Here is a 22666-nt window from a genome sequence, read left to right on the forward strand (position 1 = left end):
TGCATAAGAAATAAAAATAACAGTAAAAACAGGGAATACCACTATCTGGATGGAAGAGTTAGAAAGTTTCAGGTTTTTTGTTGTCCGTCAGAGCGGACAAAAATGGATCTTCCTCATGCTGGAGGGAAACTGTAAAAAAAAAAAAAAAAAAAAAAAAGAACTAAAAATTAGGCAACAACAGACAGTCTTTCTAACTAAACTATGGTTGCAAGTTCCATCGAACTCTGTGGGAACAACGCACCCCAGGCGTATTAGACCAACATCACAAGATTTGTCTTGAGACTGTCTGTTGTTGCCTAATTTTAGGTCCATTCAAAAGAGTTAGACCTGGAGACATAACATTATAAAGAAAGCCCTGTTCAGACATTAGCCACAGTTTACAGCAGCGTCCATTCACACCCACACCCTGGCTGAGAACTGAGACGATTGTCAGAGAGCATGCAGGATTTCATTAAAAACTCACTTAATGCCTGCCCTTGAACATGTAGGTTCATATAGATCCCTTCAAACCTTTCTTCACCTCATGCGTCATTGTGATTTTTAGGGTTGTGTACAGAGGTGACACACCTGAATAGCCAAAAGATATTTTCCACACCATTTATTTGCCTTACTTATTTTACCACATGTGCTCTATGCCAGCTGTTTACTCGGTTGTGCAAGAATTGTTCAGGTGCAAATGATTTCTAATTGAGTTAGCCAGGAGAAAAAACTTTACTACATTGATGTTAGGGCTGCACGATTTAAGATTATAAAAAAATACAAAAATTGTGATTTTTAAAATGTGATTTTTAAAACAAACAATCCAAAAAATCATAAAGAACACTAGGTTTGTTGTGCTTGTTTGTAGGACTGCACAATTTGGCAAAACTGTTTGTTTTATATATATCAATAGGCCTTTGACTAATAATAATTATTATGATTATTATACAATACAAAACAGCATAAGAATAAATATTATACAATAATAATTATTTTCATTAGAAACCTTTTATTTAACAGAAAACTGCTGGGTGACCTATTAACATACAGGGGGCCTATAACTACAAAGGTTTTATTATACAAAAAATTATAAAAATCTGATCAGAAATTTCTTATTCTTTGTCAGGAAACCTTATACATCCATTGGGGAGGGGGGGACTACAGTATACTGGAGAAAAAATTATGGATTTTCATATGTTTACTTTAAATTTCTTTAGACAGAAACATTATTTTTCCTATTTTTACTAAATACAAAATTTTACAAAATAGGGTGATGTGAGCATTAGTGAGTACATGGCATTACGTCACGAAAGTGCAGACTCGTAAGAACACCGCGAGTGTTTAGGGTGCCATTTGGGATGAAAACAATAAATATACGATTGTGACAATATATGGTATACCTGTGTTCTTCTAGATATCTCTGGTATTTTCATAAAAATAAAGTATAATTATAATTCAATGCTAATCTACATAGCCTTGATGAGAATACTATAAAATAATATATTTTCTGCCTCATTCTGTGATATTGAAGCCATGTCAGATCACAAAAGGAAGTTATTTCATTTACTATCCATGCTAGATGGATGGATGCACACTTTTATCGTTGGTAAATATTGTTAAACATTGTGCCAGTTCCATCAACCATAAAAAGCAACCACAGCATTTGCATTAAGCGCCATCAGTAATTATGTACACTTCACACTAGTCCAGGTGTTTTCAGTTTCAGTGTCAGATGTAGACTTAGTATTTTAGACTAGCATTTATAGCATGCATCTTTTTTTTTTTTTTTTTTTTTTTAAGTTAATAAAACATTACAAGCTTGCTTTTCAATCTCAATTCCTGACGTTCTATGGTAGATGATGTGAAGTTTAATGGCATCATTGTTTTGGATTGTGGTACAGTTGTGGATCCTGGTCTTCTCTGGCATAAATAATAGGGCTAAAGCTAACAGGAAATGTTTGGGGGATTTTGCTGGGCGCCTGGCTTCCCTAAACCTACTCATCCAGACAGACTGGGAGAATAAACAGTGCCACAAAATGAAGCGATCTGTCACATCAAATGGAGCACCGGGAAATTGATTGCCATCATTTATTGTGTAGTGTCCCATCACCAGTTTTCTATCCTGGCGCTTAGTTTCTGTCCTGACCCTGTGATTTCAAGGTCACTCATGTGTTTGGACAAACCTTCATGTAGTACTTATTACTAAGGGGGTCAGCAATGTCTGCTGGGTAGTGATATATTGACTGTATTGACATCTCAGACTGAGCATTTCTCCAACGATTTAGCATCTTACTTGAAATGGTTGAACACTATTTGTGAAGTGGGGTGACTATGACATAACCCAACATATCAACCTTCTCCTGCATGTCTACAGCCATGAACTGGTTCAGACAAACATATCTTTTGGTCCAACACAAGAAAAATTTGTTTGTACATTAACAAGTTTAGTATTTTTTCCCATATCTAGGGTGACAATGTGACGTAACCAAGGTGTTATTTGTATGATGTAAAAAAAAAAGAAAAGTGCAACAAATAAGCCAACAAACTCTTTTTTTTCTCCTCTTCTTTTTGCATAAGAATGGGTGTTTTGAATACAACAGTTTCTTAGTTCTGCCTTTGTCATCAGTCTCAGCTCTTATGTGTCTGCTCGATCCCTGCTGCTGGGCTTCTCTGCAAGTGCTCTCATAAATAAGAGCTAAATGGGATATGATATTCTCCCACTGAGTTCCCATAAGCTCCCTGTCCAATGGAAGAGCAGCAGTATCTCTGATATGCCTGTGGGCCACATAGCCTCCTGTGTTGGGTCGCTTCCCAACAACGAAAATATCTATGTATGAACAATTCCCCCTCCTCCCATAGCCATCCTACTCTTTGTTTGGGGTTATTTACACTCTCAGACCATTAATTAACTTATACATCACTAACAAGTGGCAGAATAATAAACCTTAATATTAAAAATAATAAACCATAATAAATGACCAATCGCATCTCTAGACAAGACCCTTATTCCTCGTCTGGGATCGTGTAGAGCCCTTTGAAGCTGCATTGAAACTCGTTGTACCCCAGTGAAGTCCACTATATGGAGAAAAATCCTGGAATGTTTTCCTCAAAAACCTTACTTTCTTTTTGACTGAAGAAAGAAAGACATGAACATCTTGGTTGATATGGGGGTGAGTAATTATCAGGAAATTTTAATTCTGAAGTGAACTAATCTTTTAATAAACAAAAAAAACAAACACACTCATCATCACTTGAGACTTGAAGCAATTGTTATGTAACATCAGAAAACAATATTTTAACCTGGACAGGGTAAAAAGCTTGAGCTGCTATTTTTGAGTGCTCCTCCCTTTCTGGGAACGGAATATATCTTTTCTTCTTTCTCTTTGTTACGTTAAGGGTTTGACCTATTTTCTTGCCATGGCATGTCAGAAGATTTTTTCGTTTTTGTCTGGGTAGTGAAAAGTAATTTGGCTACTAAGATAGCATTCAAAAAGTATGCATAAATATCTTCTCCACACTGATATGGAAGAATATAGTTGTTTTAAAATAGTAGTATGTTTTGATCTTATTTATATGTGGTGTTATTTGTGACTGAAAGCTGCCCTGATGAATCTCTTCATTTGACCTACATTTGAGTTTATTACCTCCTGCTCCACCTCTCTTCTGATCTTAATTCAGTGGTGACTTTTACATGAAGCCAGAAATTATTTCCATAATTCAAATCTGTTGGAGCGTGCCATTGAAAATAGATCTTCACATATTAAAAAAAAAGGAAAAGATCATGGTGAGACAGAATAAGCTGCACATTGTGCTTTAGAGTTTGGGCTTTTAGTGAAACATTGGCTGCAGCTGATGACATCTGATGGTTCAGCTCATGTCATCTACAGATGTAATTCTTGCTATTTGTCAAGTGTGTCTACATTTTATGAATACTGTGTGACTTTTTGAAAAATATTTTTTTACGTGGTTGTCTGGAGTACTTCATTCTGTATGGTCAGTTTATGTACTGTATAGTGACCGCTAAGCTGTATTTTGATCATTGTCTTGGGCACCTCATCACTCTTTACTCTCTTGCTTCTCACATAATTGCATTTCAACTCAAAATCAATATATAATGTCTATTTATTTGATTATTATGTTACTAGTCTTGTTACAAACATGATAATGTATAGTTAGCTGGTCATTATCACAAAGATACGGTCCACATGATTGATCACCCTGACTGGTTTATTAGAGATAATGACTGGGTCTGTACATTATCCAGGAGGTACTCAACTGCTGCTCTAGGGAAAACATGACTGTGCCGCCCCCAGTCCTTCACATTATAATCTTTTAGGCTACATGTGAAAGTACATACGTTCCCAGCAACCTCTTGAATGGACTCAGCCATTGATCAAGTTGCTTGTTTAACATTTACACAGAGTTCACTAACAATATATTCTGATTCCTTAATTCAGCAAAAACACATTCAAAGCAGACTTTTAAACCGTATCGACTGAGCTATGACAAACCTCAATCATTTAATGTTTATCAACTGCCTTTTCCATTCTTAAAAGTTGTGTAATTTGTTAATAAATCTATTTAATGCAGCCATTTACTTTGTGACTGATTTATTTATTTATTGATTGATTGATTGCTGCTGTATTGCCAATATATTTGATTTCTATAAAGTTTGCAAAGTTTGGAATAAATGTTTATTACCATGTTTTTTTAAGTTGTAGACCTTTTATTATCACATTCAGATACAATGTAAAATACTGGTAAATAAAACAAACATACAAACATTCACTATAAACATCTATTTTAGTTCCCTCACTCCCCAACATATACTTGAAATTTAACTGTCTTCAGATTCAGAACAGAAATGAAAAATATAAGGATAAAACAAACATACATTATAGTGGCCAAGCATAAACAAATTCTAAACAAGTCCCACTTCTGACACTTATTGGAAAATGTTGATTAAAAAATAAAAAAAGCCAAATATTGGTTGATATATCTGTCAACAACTTGTATCTATGAGCAATTTACATGCAAATTTGTTTTGCTTATGTTAATAAAGTCCAAATATTGCTTTGGCAATAATGTATGTAATACAATCATGCCAATAAAAGTACTTAAATTGAAATTTATAATTCCAATGTAGATGTGTTTTTATTTCTCTCTGTCTAGATTTCTTTTGCCTTTCTCACTTGGCCATATCCAACTGCCTAGTTTGCCTGTATGTACACGGTGTCCTTCCTACTATCGTTTTGGTCATTAAACACACACAGAACATACATTGTTGCGCAACAACTCCCCACTGACACCTATATATACATGATCTGTTTGTGTGTGTGTATATATGTTCAAGGTTTGACCCATTAATCATTAACTCTCAGATCCATGTGCATCAGTGACAACATAATGGGGTGTAATCCCTTCAAAAATCCTTCATTTTCCTTGTTTATCTTACAGACATTTTACAATAGGTCATTTATTGCTCTTTGCAAGATTTTTCTTATTGTAAACATTTCAAAAGTGAATAAAGTGGGTGTGTCTTCACTGCTGTGACCTGCCCATACATGCTTTCCTCAGGTAAACACCTAATTACAAAGGCTGGATAATAAGAAAGAATAGAGTCCCATCAGAGGAATCACTTAAAGTTGGTTAATGTCTGATGTTGATTGAGGGTTTGCCATGCTGGCTTAGGTGCTGACAGTGTGCTAACATGAGCCTGCATGTGAACAGGTTCTCCTTACTCCTAAATCTAGTCAAGGTGACGCTCTCAAGTTACTTTGTGTGAATATTTGAAACAAGAGTGCTGATAATGACAAGCCCCAGCTGTTGTTCATTTTCCAAAAAGTCATCTGACAGCTTTCTTTGGAGAGCAGATGCGTAGTATTAAATAAAGTGTTGCACAACAAGTTTACTGTATAAATTAAAACATGGGTAAAAAATGGATTGTGTGATGTTCCTTAGGATTTATGAAAATAATAATAATAATAATTATTATTATTATTACTCTGAGAGGTATGTTTTACTACATAATAATAATATTTTTGTCATAATTTCATCAAGTAAAACCAGATTCATTTTGGTGGTTTGGTATTTTGCCAAATTTCATGGCATTTTGTTTCATACAGTGAATTCTGTTTTCCTCACGTGATTTCGACATCATGGAAATCATGTGCCTTTAAAATCAGCCTTGGGTTGTGTTTTGTCACACAAAATCTGTCTAATTATTAACTGCTTCATTCATACAGTTAATTCCTCATCCTAGTGAAGAGTGAGGTAATAGTTAGCCAAGCAGAAATGTGTTCAGTGGAGTATAGCAAAACTTGAATTTAATTGAGTTCTTGAGTTTTCTCAGGCTCACCCTTGTCTCTCATCCACGTTACAAATAATCCCACTTTGTCTAGAAAAAATGAAATCAAAATGAGAGACCTGGTAGTTAGCACAATCTCTGACATATTGAGTGATGCAGGTTTGAATTTTGCGTGTCATTCCTTTGTGAGCGCTGTGATAGGTTGTAGCCCTTTAGCCTGTTAACTTGTTGTGCGGTTTTGCATATCAACTAATCTGAACATAAATTCCTCACCTCTGTTGCCTTGACTGAAATCATAACTCATGCCATTCAGACGCTATTTCTCAACTAAGCTTGTACAGCATTAGGCAACGCTAGACTGTAATCCTGTGAAAACGATTTGAACATGTTTGGTTCATTTTCAGTGGTAAATGCCGGTATGTTTGGGTGAAACCGCTTTTATGAGAGCTCTGATATAATTGGCTTTAGTCAGAATAACTTTCACCGTGCCAAAGGATTTACTCTAATCAGAATAAACAATGGAAAAGGTGTAATTTTTCATCCCAGCCAATTTCAAATTTCTTCATTGCTACGGATGGTAGATCATGTATGTTTGTGTCATCATGAGCTCTTATGACCTTAGTAGATTATGAAGAGTTTTTATGTCACATGCAGCTCATGCAACTCAACTAATTTCCGCTGAATTTTATGTTTGTCTCTGTTTGTTGCAGGCACTCTTGTCATCATGTTTATTGTTCAGAAGAGATCTCCTCTGGCCCAGGACTCCCTGCACAGGATGACAGCCGTTACACAACGGAGGAACCAGGGGCTGACAAAAAGGTGACAAAAAAACAATGACTCTACACAGTTACCCACTAAATACCTCAGCAGCCTGCTAGCAGTTTAACCCCTCTCCTATTAAGTCAGAGTGTGCGTCTTTCACACAATTGAGATTTAAAGGGGTCCTTGATCATGATTTAACTTTTTTTTAAACTTTAGTTAGTGTGTAATGTTGCTGTTTGAGTATAAACATCATCTGCAAAGTTGTGATGCTCAAAGTTCAGTGCAAAGGGAGATATTTTCTTTTACAGAAATCACTTTTTAAGGACTACAACAAACTTCTTCGTGGGTTGGTGACATCACGAACACTAAAATTTACATAAACCCTGCCCCCAAGAACACAAAACAAAATGGGTTGAGGCCATGTTGGGCTGCTTTAGAGAAGAGGAAGAGTTGTTGTAGTAGAGTGTTGTTGCCATGCCGTCATTTACGCCGGACTACTTCACAAACGAGGGTCAATTCAATGCTGGATTTGCACAAAAGATTAACATGACGGCACATGCTAGTCGATGAGTTGAATCAACTCCACAGCAACTACATAAATTTATCCACTAACCATTCAGAAACGTCCAGTTTCATTCTAAAAGTTGTAACTTCTTCCTGAGTCTCTCCATCAGTGTCCAACTCCGGTTTGAACAATGTAAGGCTGAACACCGTTACTGACAATCCTCATTTTGGCTGCGTGAGATTCTCCAGCTTTGTTGTTGTTGAGCAACCGAAGCACAACCTTTTAAAGCTCCACCCTCTTCTGGAAAGGGGGCCGGGAGCAGCAGCGTATTTGCATTTTAAAGGGACACAAAAATGGCGTGTTTTTGCTCACACCCAAATAGGGGCAAATGACAAGCTATAATAAATGATCTGTGGGGTATTTTGAGCTGAAACTTCAGACTTTATTATGCCCCTTTTCACATCTTGTGAAAAGGGGCATAATAGGTCCCCTTAACTCGGTGGCTGCGTCCGAAAACTGGAAAATGCTGCCTTCTGAGGACACATTTCAAGGTAGTAAGGCATCGAGGCACGTCCGAATCCAATGTTAGCTTCACTTCCTCTCTCATGAGATGCCTTCCTCAGATCGATTTTTGAAGGAAGCATAGATGTATCCTTAGCTGCCTTTGATATCCCACAATCCTGTGCTTTCCATTCTGTGACAGTTGAGCTAGAAAAATAAAGATGGCATCCGAAAGTTGCGTTTGCTGCTCAGTTTGTGTATAAATGTACGATTTTGACCAACATATTTCAATTTTGATATAATTTCTATCGAGAAATTACTACTGTAATAAATATTTGTTTAGAACTTACCAAAGCTCGCGCTATATTGCTGTAGATCATTAAACTGTTACGCTGCCTCAGAAGTCAGTTCGAAATCAGTTTCAGGAGGTACCTTCATGCACAAACGCTGCCGTATAAGTCATTCTCTTATAAGACAGTGAGGCAGCAAGACAGCTACCTAGGTTTTCGGACGCAGCCTATATTGTGTAATGGGATCACATACATTTGACCTCTAGAGAAGGGCGTTTGATTGGCTGTTGTGTAAGTCATACTGTAGTCCCTAAAGTTGTGCAATAGCTCCTCATTCAGAGTGCAGACTGTTGTTGACATTGTCTTTCAACAGGCTAATCTATAAAGGTACTTACCGACAGGGGCCCCAACAAAGACCCCCTCCTCTGTGTAACCTATAGATTTAAGGCTGTATAGGGGTGTGGAGTTATCTGGTTGTCCAACATTTCTTAGTGATTGACTGATTAGGCCCACTTTATCTGATGTTAGTATGCTGTCATTACAGTTAAAGAAGCAATTCAATGTTCCGCTAAAGCGTGTATCTGTAAACTTGCCCCGTTTGCACTTAAGCACATTTTTATTTTCCCACTCCGGCAGTCACAAAAGTGTTCTTTCTTTGCTCCCACCAAACTTGAATGATGGCTGTTTGCCATTGGAAAAATGTTTCTTTCATATTCATAGAAACAAAACCAGTTTTGCTAACTTACCTGTGGTTGAAGAAATGGAAAAAAAATCACTCATCAATCCATCAATCATGTCATTTACTAAACCTCATGTCTTTCCAAATACCTTTGAGCACAAACGTATTTTTGACCGAATTATCATGTTGTTCAAAATGAAAAAATACACATGAGAATGGTCTGTCAAACTCCAAAAATGACAAAGGATGGTATGGAATAGTTTGTGAGAAACTGACCTTGTTACCTTTTCTTAGTCTTTATTTAAACGTTTTAGTCATATGTAACATTGTTTTCCTCTTTTAGGTTGAAGAGGAAAGGGCGACACACACGCAGTCATCGTACAGCGTGGACCTGGAGACAGAGACGGCTGCACTAAAGGAAACCTCATTGCACTCACAAGACACCCCACACGAAGAGAAGCACACACAGGTGACCGTGCAATCCATCCATCATATCCGTTTTCTTCTATTACATATCTCGACCTGAACTCCAACCTTGGATGTGACCCAAGGGATAGGACGCACAAAATCAAAAATTTGTTTCATTTAACTTTTTCGTTGACTTTAAAGGTGTATGGCTTTTATGCAAAAGAAAAAAAAATGTTTGAGTTGAGTTATCATGAAGTACAGTGCTTATCCACTTTTGGTTTCCATTAATCTTTGCCCTAGGGATTAAAAAAAAGTCTTCATTAAATGGTGAATTCACCCAAAAATTAATCATTAATTACTCACCCTCATGTTGTTCCACACCCATAAGACCTTCATTCATCTTTAGAACAAAAATTACGATATTTTTGATGAAATCCGAGAGGTATATGACTCTTCCATAGACGGCAATATAACCTCCACTTTCAAGGTCCAGAAAGGTACTAAAGACATTGTTAAAACAGTTGATGTTCGGACATAAACATGGAAGCTCTGCAGTGCTTTCACTGCACCAACTGCATGACATACTGACAGGGAAGAGGAAAAATTGTTGAATAAAGTTGTTTTTTTTGCACAAGAAGTATTCTCTCTTCATAAAATTAAGGTGGAATACATTTTAGCAATGTCTTTACTAACTTTCTGGGCCTTGAAAGTGGTAATTAAATTGCTGTCTATGGAGGAGTCAGAGCTCTCAGATTTCATCAAAAATATCTTAATTTGTGTTCCGAAGATGAATGAAGGCCTTACAGGTTTGGAACGACATTAGGGTGAGTAATTAATAACAGAAATTTCACTTTTGGGTGAACTAACCCTTTAAAAATCAATTCCCTAATGGAGAAAATGAATGGGATTTTTAATTCCAAAACTGTTGCCCTCTATTGCTTTGATCCTCTAGCTCATGTCTGTGACCAAATCATAGTCATGATATTTTCTCAATAACACAGCCATCTTCTGTTGCTTAATTGTTCATCTGTTTATCTGTCATTCTATCCTTGTAGACTGTGAATTTGGAAGAAGTTTTGGAGGAGCCACAGATTCAGCTTGAATCTGCTCTCCCTGAGCTAGAACAACAACAACAACAGCAGCAGCAGCAACAGCAGCAGCAACCAGAACCCCAGAGCACCGAACAACCAGACCAACAACAGTCAGCTCAACCACCAACACTTACACAGCCCCAAACAGCACCGCCTCTATCCCAGCTCCAGCCAGACCCAGAAGCTCCACAGGCCACTGCAACAGAGGACCAGGCTGCCCACGCCTCCGCTGCTTTTACCCCTTCACAGACTGACCCACCTGGCGAAGACCCCTCTGCACCTGCTGCTGAACTCCAGAAGAGCCCAGAGTCAGCCTCACCTACCTCAGTCACCTCCTCCGAGAGCCCCTCCAGGTGAGCACAGACACAGCAGTTTGGGAGAGGAGAGGGTCGGAACTTTGAAAGTTTTTCTTATCATTCATTTCACCATTTAGGGCCTGTGTCCACTAAAACATTTTTGTCCGTGGCTAGTGTTTTTTTCCCCAATTGTTTTCGATGGGAGTGCCACATTTTTAAAGGATTAGTTCACTTCAGAATTAAAATTTCCTGATAATTTACTCACCCCCATGTCATCCAAGATGTTTGTCTTTCTTTCTTCAGTAGAAAAGTGTTTTTTGAGGAAAACATTCCAGGATTTTTCTCCATATAATGGACTTAAACGGCTACCAACAGTCCAAATTGCAGTTTCAGTGCAGCTTCAAAGGGCTCTACACGATCCCAGACGAGGAATAAGTGTCTTATAGAGCAAATTTTCTCCTCCAACTTCAAAATTGTCCAACATCTGGCATCGTGTAGAGCCCTTTGAAGCTGCACTGAAACTGCAATTTGGACCTTCAACCCATTGAACCCCAGAGAAGTCCACTATATGGAGAAAAATCCTGGAATGTTTTCCTCAAAAACCATAATTTCTTTTCAGCTGAAGAAAGAAAAACATAAACATCTTGGATGATATTGGGTAAATTATCAGGAAATTTAAATTCTGAAGTGAACTAATGTTTTAAAACGGCAGGAGCGTAACAAGGTGCTCAGCTTTCTTCTATTTCACGTTGAAGCTTTGAGCGCTTGACGACGTATTTTACTGGTTGCCGAGAGCTGAAGAATGTTTAACTTTGGGTAAAATGATGCACTCATCACTGTCACTTTGTACCCAGCTGTCCAATCACAGTGGAGGAGGGGTGGGACAAATACAACACTGACCAACCACCACATTCTGCTTGTACAAAGTCAACAGAGGACAACAACAACTATAATGATGGAACAAAATAATTTAAAACAAGAGCCAGAGCAAATACTTTACATGATATCGACATTTTTATATAGAAACAATTCAGAAACAAACTATCTGTGAAATGAGATACTCAGTGCTTCCCACACATAGACTTTACTTGTGCGGGCCGCCCACGTATAATAACGGCCGCCCAAGTATATTTGGAGACACATTTTTGCTTTTATTATTTTTATCCTCTTATACTTTTATATCCGCGCAAGATAATGAAACCATCCGCAATCGATAAACTAGTTGTTTCATACCTGCTCGTTACGTGTGCGTCAGAACTGTTTACTCCCGCTGACATTCCCACAGGCGCTGCATTTTGCAAAGTCACAAGGCGGCACTGTTGCGTGTTCTACAAGCTCGCGCAACAGAGCTTCAGTCTGCTTCAAAGTGATTCTCAATCAATGAAAAGCGCAGATTTATGCCAAGCGATTGCTAATGAACTCAAGTTGATGAATTATTACAATGTCTACTTTATGGCCTTTATATAAAATATTTTAGACGATTGTAAGAATCTGAAGGATCAGCCTACAATAGTACAGACATTTCAAAATAAGAGTACCTGTGTATTTCAGGCTTGTTTATAATTAAAAGTCACACGCTAAGTTTTTTCTTTTTCTCTTGGGCATTATTGGTATTTTGATTACACAATAAATTGTATTTAATTTGATTTCCATTTAATTCATAGTAAATTATTGTAATCTCCCCCACAGGATGAAAAGACTAAGAACATTATTTGACACATATATTATTCATTTTATAAATTTTACTAGTAAAATCTGTGTCCCATTCACTGAGAGAGACACTATATGACAGAAAGGAGAACATAGGAAAAGGTGAACCATTTAAATGCTGTAATTTTGCATAATTTAAAATGCATAATAATGCATAATATTAGTATGTAATTAAATGTAATATGCTATGTAATTAAAATTAATTTCAATAAATAAAAATACTGTTAAAAATCACACATTATTTGTTTGTAACATGTAGTAGACCATTTTTGTGCCGCGGGAAATAGGAGGATTTTTCGCCCGGCTACCACCGCAAGTATATTTCAAACCTGTGGGAAGCGCTGGATACTAGTAACACTTACGTGGATATTCCGTATAACAAGCAAAGCATCTCAACTGAAAAAAAAAATCGTTGTGCTGCCCAAGCGCTCTCAAGCATTTATCGCTAGGCGTTTTCAGCAGAGCTGCCTAAAAATGCTTTGGTGGACACACGGCCTTTTCTTTATTCACCTTTCTTTTGATTTTGTTTTCTTATTGCTTCATTGTGACTAGTGTTGTCAAAAGTTTTAAAGATTTGAAATTTTGAAATTTTAAAGATGTGATGCTTTGAGCACTGTTGAGTGGATATGTAAACACCTCTGATTGGCTATTGTGTTCACGCGCTCAACATATGTCTGTGATTGGTTACAATGATCAACGCATGGGAGCGTTAGGAAGCAAACGGAAGTGTTGAATTTGAAAGTTTTTTGAAAGCAGAAGCGGGAGCGTTTGAAAGCAGGCATCTGTCAGCGGACCAATCCGCTGATAGACGCCTGTTTTCAAACGCTCCCTTGTGCATCTGTGCAAGTGTTTGGTGTAGAGCGTCTTTGAGCGTCATTGATTTACAACATGCTTTTGAAGCATTGGTCATTGTAGCCAATCACAGACATATCTGATGAGTGCATGAACACAATGACCAATCAGAGGTGATTATGAATCCGCTCAGCAGTGCTCAAAGCGTCACATTTTTAAAATTTCAGTACCGACTCTGTACATTTGACAACACTAATTGTGACACCATTTCTGCATCCAAACCTTTGCATTGAATCATTCGAGCATACAGCCATCACTTTATGGACTTCATATCGCACCTGCTTCGGAACTGCACGTTTTTTAAAAATTGCATCGTAGTGTATCTCACCTTCTTTAATAGACCTCTATGGCCTGTTTTTTTTTTTTTTTCCTTCTGGACTTGGAGCATTTTTGAATTTTCCATTTCAACAAGGACCCAAAAAAAGACAATGCCAGCCTGCAATTAGCTAGATGGGCCTTTAAAACGTAATAAACCAGTAAGACAGGAACCATCTACAGAACCCTGGACAAAATGAACCAAGCTTCAATCCGTACCTGGAGCCAGCCAGATTTCTTTCTCTCTCTTATTCTTTTTAGCCTCTCCCTCTTCTCCATTAGTATCCCTCTTCTATTCCTCTCTATCTTTCCCTTCTCTTGGTAAATGGCATATGATTTCTTTCCTTCAGTGGACTAGACGTTCCGCGTCCTGATGCCCATGTAGAGAACTCTAGTGCCAGTCAGTGTGAGGTGGGCTCTGTGCCCCCCTTCAGCCAACCCCTTGGCACCACGCTCACCAGGTGAGTACAGAGCAACAGGTAAATGACAGGTAACAAAGCAGGTTACATGGTAACATTACGGTAACTCCAGTACTCGCGTTACATCAGGTAACTTGGTAACCGATGGTTAACCAAGTAACGGAGCTGCTTCAGGCACATCAAGCCTCAACTTCTTGCCTTGTTCTCATTTCATTTATTTTTTTTTTTTTTTTCCCCAATGCCATGATACACCATTTTAATGCTTGTTTTGCTTGTCATTTGAGTGAACAAAGATTTTGGTTTTGGTTTTTCTAAGTAGCAACCTACTAATGACTCTTCATATCCCCATTTTTTCTTCTTCTCAATAGTGTTGTGGAGGAACATGCGGAGAAGCAAGCAGAGAACCAGTCCATCACATTGGGTCAGATTACAGAGACCAGTGCTGACCCGACTGCCTCTCCGGTCCCGAGTGAGCTGGACCTCACAGAGCTGGGGCAGACGGATAGTACCCCCCCTCCACCTAAAGAAAGCAAACCGGTACACACACACAAACACACTACAAGCACGTTTGTCAGACTAATCTAACATTTTTAAGTAATTGCAAAAGTGAGAGAGAATAAAGCAAATATCCACAAGAGGCTTTGTATTGCTAAAACCCCGTTACACATGATAAAATCACTTTAGCGCACATGACTGATGGCGTAATGCTTTTATAAAATGGAGGCAATAGAGCTAGTATAATAGACACAAATGTTCAATAAACAATTAAATGTATTATAAATTAAAATCAAAATAACATTTTAAAATTTAACTTTACAATTCACTTCCATTCAAAAGTTTGTGATAATTGTTTTATTCTTTGGATTCTTTTATTATAGGATTCTTTGATGAATAGAAAGTTCAAAAAACAATGCTTGTTTGAAATTAAAATCTTTTGTAACATTATAAATGTCTTCAATGTTACTTTTGATTAATTTACTGCATATTTGCTGAATAATAGTATTAATTTCTTTTTTAAAAAAAAAAATATTAATGACCCAAAATGTTTGAACAGCAGTGTATATTAATGTCTTTTCAGATATATATATCTCTGAAAAGACATTAATTATTAGGCAAGTTGATTTTCTGATCATATTTTCTTTCCAAGCAAATATGATCAGAAAATCAACTTACCTAATAATTCTGCACACAGTGTGTGTGTATATATATATATATATATATCCATGGGTTTCAAAGACGTCACTTCCGCTATGTCCGCCGCCATATTTGTGACCGGTCACAGCTGCGCGCTCTGTTTAAGTCTATGGTGACAGCAGCTACAACTAGCAGAGGAAGGCCAACGAAACACTCTCAGAAGGTTCACAACAAATTTACAATATGTCTGGGATATGTGGTGCTGTTAGCCGTTTTAACAGTCGTCAGAACTACACATTTATTTGATCCCAAAGGAGTTAGATCGGCAGAATTATTGGCTTCATTCAGAAGGGACCACACCACTGGCAGCCAAACAGCAACGCACAACATTAATAACTGCTGGGACTGTCATTTACATAAGATTATAATTGTATACAATATTGTATTAAAATATTGTGAATTCTAGTTGCTGTGTTTCGGCGTGTTATTACAGGATGAACAAATTCACGACACGAGCTGACTACATTACTTAGTTCAAGTACATGCGTGCATGATTTTGTGCAAATATAAGTTGTAATTTTATGTCTATCTTGTATAAATATATATGAATTACCCTATATAGGATGTGTTCCTTTGAGTTAATTAACTTTGTTTACGGGTTTTTATTCTCTTCAGCTTCAGTGTGCGCAGCTCAAACAGCAATGATTAAGTCATTAAAATGTTTACAGTAATATTAAAACTTTCATATTTAAAAAAAATAAAATAATACATTATTTTTAATAACTAGCTCTTATATTGTTCTTGTATTATATTCAGCAACACATGGTTTGATTAATAAGGATCACGAACAATAACAGATTTTTTTCTCAAATCATCTCATTTTGATTATTTGAGCTGCGCGCTGAATGAACATCCGTAAAATGAAGCGCTTTAAGTTAATTAACTCAAAGGAACACATCCTATATAGGGTAATTCATATATATTTATACAAGATAGACATAAAATTACAACTTATATTTGCACAAAATCATGCACGCATGTACTTGAACTAAGTAATGTAGTCAGCTCGTGTCGTGAATTTGTTCATCCTGTAATAACACGCCGAAACACAGCAACTAGAATTCACAATATTTTAATACAATATTGTATACAATTATAATCTTATGTAAATGACAGTCCCAGCAGTTATTAATGTTGTGCGTTGCTGTTTGGCTGCCAGTGGTGTGGTCCCTTCTGAATGAAGCCTATAATTCTGCCGATCTAACTCCTTTGGGATCAAATAAATGTGTAGTTCTGACGACTGTTAAAACGGCTAACAGCACCACATATCCCAGACATATTGTAAATTTGTTGTGAACCTTCTGAGAGTGTTTTGTTGGCCTTCCTCTGGTAGTTGTAGCTGCTGTCACCATTGACTTAAACAGAGCGCGCAGCTGTGACCGGTCACAAATATGGCGGCGATAGAATACAGTGACGTCACATGAAACCCATGGATATATATATATATATATATATATATATATATATATATATATATATATATATATATATATATATATATATATATATATATATATATATATATATATATATATATATATATATATATATATATATATATATATATATACTGTGTGCAGAATTATTAGGCAAGTTGATTTTCTGATCATATTTTCTTTCCAAGCACATTTTACCAATTCCAATCCACATCAATCTTAATAACTACTATTAATATTGTTTTTAATCATTTATAAGTGATATATAATTGTTCATGACGGCTGGAAATGAAAAATGCCTTATATTCAGGTGTGCAGAATTATTAGGCAGGTTTTCTTTTACAGGCAAAATGAGCCAAAAAAGAGATTTAACTCAGACTGAAAAGTCAAACATTATTATATACACATGAGAAGGACGCAATACTAATGCAGTACTAGAAATTACAAAGTTAAAGCATGACCAAATGATGACTGGGTTTTTATAGGCCTTATAGACAGACAGATTGAGAGTTTCTCCTGAAGGACCAGCACCACATCCTCTTGCACCACTGTTTGAAGAATTTATTTTCCAGAATCTGGCAGTAAGGTGTGGGAGTTCATTTTTAGTCCATCTCTTATCCTGAAATGTCCGTCTTGCAGAGATGGACTAAAAATGAACTCCCACACCTTACTGCCAGATTCTGGAAGATAAATTCTTCAAACAGTGGTAAAAGAGGATGTGGTGCTGGTCCTTCAGGAGTCACTCTCAAGCTGTCTGTCTATAAGGCCTATAAAAACCCAGTCTTCATGTATTTTACAACACTTCAGCTTGTGATTCTTATTAAGAGTGGGTCATTTTTTAGGATTCTTTACCTAACCTAAGTCTCTGAGATCCTGACACCTTGCACTTCTGAAGACTCCAGGTAGGTTGCAGTTCTGGAAAATGGTGGCGCTGGAGACTAAAGGGTTCCTGACGGTTTCACACTTAATTCTTCACCTTAATTCTTAATTATTTTGCAGTAAACAGTTCTTTTCCACCTGTTTTTGTATGACCCCGCTGACCCAATGAGCATTTTGCTGTCCCTTGGTCATGCTTTAACTTTGCAATTTCTAGTATTGCATTAGTATTGCATCCTTCTCATGAGTATTTAATTATTTTTTACTTTTCAGTCTGAGTTAAATCTCTTTTTTGGCTCATTTTGTCTGTAAAAGAAAACCTGCCTACTAATTCTGAATATAAGGCATTTTTCATTTCCAGCCTTCATGAACAATTATATATCACTTATAAATGATTAAAAACAATATTAATAGTAGTTATTAAGATTGATGTGGATTGGAATTGGTAAAATGTGCTTGGAAAAAAAATATGATCAGAAAATCAACTTGCCTAATAATTCTGCACACAGTGTATATCTCAATGGCTCAAAAGTTTAGGATCAAGATTTTTAATGTTTGATTACAGGAATACATTACACTTTAAAATATATTGAAATATTTATATTCAAATAGAAAACAATTATTTAAAATTATAATATTTCATAATATTACTGTTTTTTTTTTCACAATATTACTTTTTTTATCAAATAAATGTCTTGGTGCTCATAAGAGACTTCATTTATATATTATCACAATGGATTTGCAGATCATCTATTCAGAGTTGTCCTTTCTATAATGAGATCTAGTCGAGTAGATTTCAGGTATGGAGCTAGAAGGTATAATGTCTGTAAAAGCATTTCTAGCCCTGATACATTTTCCTAGTTTTGTTTTCCTTGAGCTTACTCCACCTAAAAGAACATGATTGCACTACTCTGTACATTTTGCACCCCGCAGTGTTCCTTTCCTGACCTTTTCCCCATTATATAGATAGTGAATGGGTTTGTATTTGATTACCACTGAGCTGGTCCACACCCTGCTGTTAAAGATCTGCAGAGTTAAACCATTCCACCCTCTCTCATAAAGCTGCTCTGACACTTACACCCTAAATGGAGAAGATGAAAGTAGGGGTAGGCTGAGAGAGGTGGGCCTGGGTACATCAGCATGTTTGTTTTCCACAGGACAGCCTTGTAAATGTTTAATCAACCAAATGCTCACTCAGCGCTGCTGTTTAGGCACTGACAGAGACATAGAGATAAGGGAGACAAGAAAAGGGGAAAGTGATGAGGAGACAGAAGGAAAGACTACTGTAAAACAGGATTGATTTTGCTCACATTTTGAATACAGATTGAATTTGTCCCACAGAACTGTTGTTTCATACAGCGCTTACATAATACAGTCATTCACACCTCAGTGCTAATTGAATCTCAGTATAAATTAGAAATGTTATGATCATTTTTGACACTTCACCGCAACCATTATAGATTTTTCACTGGTTAATGAGATAAAAGTGCATAATTCCATGTAGACCTTATATATGTGTGTTTATAAAATGGATGGTTCAGGCCCTTGATTCTGATTGGTTGAAAGCCGTTGTAAAATAACATACAGCTGACCGCATTACATAAGTATCGCTGCACCACTGAATGTGTATGTTGCTGCGTCTGTCTTAGCAAACACTCTTAGCAACGTAAACATATGTTTGTTCTCTATTGATTTTGTTCATTAAAGCTTACTGCATTGTGTAGAAGAGTATTGTGAGAGAGATATCGAGTGACTGAGTGTATTACCTGCATTCAGATTTAGCATTTTCTTTCAGGTCAGTCCTTTGTTCATAATAAAAAATCAGTTTGAATATCCGCTGCGATCTTGTCCTTTTAACATTTAATGGGTTTTCCCATACCCTGCTGACACTGACAGCGCTAGTCAAAGCATTTGTCATTTGCATCGTGTTCACAAGTTTCAATATAAAAGTCTTTGCGACTGAGTGACTCCATGCTGCCATCTAATGGCGTAATAAATGTAAAATAATTTTACTTCATGATAGTTGCATTGATACATATTTTTTGGCTTTAATATTTGTATTGTTTGGTAACCATTTTATAAAAGCAATAAGGCCTGTGAAGCCGTGGTTTACAGTGAATTTATAACAGCTAAGGGGGTTTTCTAACAACGCCCCTTAGCTGTTATAAATTCACTGTAAACCACGGCTTCTTGGGGCTTATTGCTTTAATATATAATATGTATGAAAGAAGTCTGACCAAAGCTGCATTTATTTGCTCAAAAATACCTTAAAAGCAGTAATATTGCTTAAAATATTATTACAACTTATTCTATTTTAATATGTTTTAAAATTTTATTTCTTCCTGTTAAAAGCAGTATTATGTATGGAAGCTTGTTTTCACCATGAAATAAAAAAGGTAATTGCGACTTTTTATCTCACAATTCAGAATTGCGAAATATAAACATACAAATTGCGAGTTATAAAGTCAGAATTGTAAGATATAAACACAATTCTGAGAAAAAAACATCAGAATTGCAAGATATAAACGTGCAATTCTGAGCAAAAAAAAAGCCGAATTGCGTGTTTGAAAACTCGTAATTGCGAGAAAAAGGTCAGAATTGTGAGATAAAGTCGCAATTACCTTTTTTTTTTTTTTTTTTTTTTTTTTCTTTGTTTTTTTTTAGTGGAGAAAACAAGTTTCCATAATTATAGTATTAGAATATATTATAATATTGGAAATATTTGATGTTTCATATACATTTCTGTGGATTCTGGATCACTACCAATTTCACATTTGTCATAGCTACCCAGCATAATAAACCCAGCATTAATAAAATGGCATTTCACATTAATGGACAGGATTAGGACTGAGGAAGGAGTTGTGGTATGGTCACTGTAATAAAGGTTTGTTTGTTTGTTTTGTTTGTTTTTGCAGGCGGACCATGAGGGAGCGACAGACCCTCCAGTGCCCAGTAAAGAAGACATCCCCACCTTCGATGAGTGGAAGAAGAAAGTGATGGAAGTAGAGGAGAAGAAAAGTAAGCGATGGCATTGGCTCACGTGCGTGCTCACAGAGCTGCGTGTTCATCAGAGAAACATCGCATGCGAGGCTGTCCCCGTGTTTCTTCTGCATCAGTACACACTCACACGCACTTCCATTAGGACACACTTCTGCTTGGTTTCACAGAGCAGTCCGTCTCTTTTTATATCTCTTTTCATCACGAATTTCTTTCTTCTTTTTTCTGTTGCTTTTCTTGCTCCTATAATAATATTGTTTTGTAAATGCTTGCTCACATTTGTCGGTTCAGTGGCGGAAACAGCGTGCACAGTGAATGTTGCGTAACCCAGTATGCACATGTAAAGGCTGCCATAATGGATTGCTTCAGTACACCATGAAACAACAGTAACAAAACTTGATGTTCACTGCAATTTAACTCTTGCTTTTGAGTATCAGAGTTTTCCCAGCTTGAGTGTATGCGAATTTAGAAAGTAAATTCAACCATTTAACAGCCACTCGCTTAATTGACCCTTATCATCATTGTTTAAAGGTCCCGTTTTTCATGTTTTTTTGAAGCTTTGATTGTGTTTATAGTGTGCAATATAACATGTGTTCATGTTTCGCGTGTAAAAAAACACAGTTTTTTTCACATAATTTACTTATCTGTATACCGCTGTTTCCACTGTCATAAAAACGGGCTGATGACTTCCTTGTTCTATGAAGTCCCTCCTTCAGAAATACGTAACGAGTTCTGATTGTGCCAGCGGTTCCTGTGTTGTGATTCGACAGCTCTGAGCGCACTGTGCCCGGAAAGGTCACGCCTCTTACCATAACGTGGAGATGCACGCGCTCAGTGTTATTGTAAACATGTCTTTAATTTTACCCTATCAATTTGAGCCGGAATCAGACCCGGTGATTGGACTGCGGGATAAAAATAACAGCGTTTCGACGACATGGCGACAAACACACTCTACAAACGCAACTCTTGTGTATTCCTGTGGGCGGAGGTTAGTCAAAAAACTGTTTTAGTGACGTCATTAAAGAAGGAAGTAGAGGGACGTAGTCCAAACTGGCCGTTCGATGTAGGCGACTTCTGTTAAATAAAATATCTCGCTTGGCATTGAACTTTGAGCTTTAAAATTTTACAGATTTTATTTATACTCTAACAACAACATTACACACTAACTAAAGTTTGAAACATGGGTTCATGAAGAACGGGACCTTTAATGTGTGCAGTGCTCCCAATAAAACTAAAGAGCTCTCAAAGAGAACTTGCTCCAGGTCAGTACAAGTTAAGTTCAGCTTATGCGGCCGGCTAAAATTCAATCAGTTTCCTTAATATTGTGGGTCTGGATCGGTGCTATCTATAGCCTGGGCTGCTTGGTCTCAAAAACAAATTTGTTAAATCAAATTTAGCAAACTAAATTATTGTCTCTGCTTTCTGTTAGTGGGGTCCTCAGCTACAAATACATGTTTAGGTTGCTTTTTCAGGTTGTTTTTGCAAGCTGTAATCAGCACAATGTTAATGAGCAGCTTCTTTTCCTAAAGGTCTTCACCCCTTTAGGTCATGACTGCAGTTATTGCTAGTTAAAATGCAACAATTTTGCCATTCAGATTGGTTATCTGTTACAGATAGTGAATACATACATGCATGCATGCATGCATACATACATACATACATGCTATGTATGCACACATCAAGATAAGTTGTTCTTTTGTTTTCAGACAGTAATTGACAGGTGAACATACCCACCTGCACTTTGTATGAAACGCTCATACTCTCATACTAAGCCAACCTGATCCATGATGTAAAGCATTTGACAGATGACCTATATGTAACCTGTTTTGTCGGTTTCAGGTCAGTCTCTGCACACTTCATCAAATGGAAGCCCTCATCCAGTCAAAAAGGTTCAAAAGAATTTCAAGAATAACTACGCTTCTGTCGAATGTGGGGCCAAAATCCTCTCGGCCAACAATGAGGCCAAGGTACGGCACAAGAGACAGCAAAAACAGCATATGGGGCACATAGAAAGATGGATGGATTTATATAGGACAGTCATTTAATTGC

At 36.9% G+C, this 22666-nt stretch overlaps 1 protein-coding gene across 5 annotated transcripts in view; it reads left to right on the top strand.

Annotated features, from left to right (window-relative positions):
- suco (SUN domain containing ossification factor) overlaps positions 1-22666 on the top strand; it is a 69282-nt gene that overhangs the window by 18698 nt on the left and 27918 nt on the right. For 4 of the 5 annotated variants that reach the window (XM_048208595.1, XM_048208597.1, XM_048208598.1 and 1 more), the window contains exons 2-8: positions 6997-7105; positions 9367-9492; positions 10487-10875; positions 14046-14156; positions 14483-14651; positions 20536-20638; positions 22457-22584. In XM_048208595.1, coding sequence (XP_048064552.1) covers positions 6997-7105; positions 9367-9492; positions 10487-10875; positions 14046-14156; positions 14483-14651; positions 20536-20638; positions 22457-22584 — 1135 coding nt within the window. The remainder of the gene's footprint in view (positions 1-6996; positions 7106-9366; positions 9493-10486; positions 10876-14045; positions 14157-14482; positions 14652-20535; positions 20639-22456; positions 22585-22666) is intronic. The other variant, XM_048208599.1, reaches the window with a different exon arrangement.

The sequence above is a fragment of the Megalobrama amblycephala genome, linkage group LG11, assembly GCF_018812025.1.
Source record: "Megalobrama amblycephala isolate DHTTF-2021 linkage group LG11, ASM1881202v1, whole genome shotgun sequence".
Taxonomy (NCBI): domain Eukaryota; kingdom Metazoa; phylum Chordata; class Actinopteri; order Cypriniformes; family Xenocyprididae; genus Megalobrama; species Megalobrama amblycephala.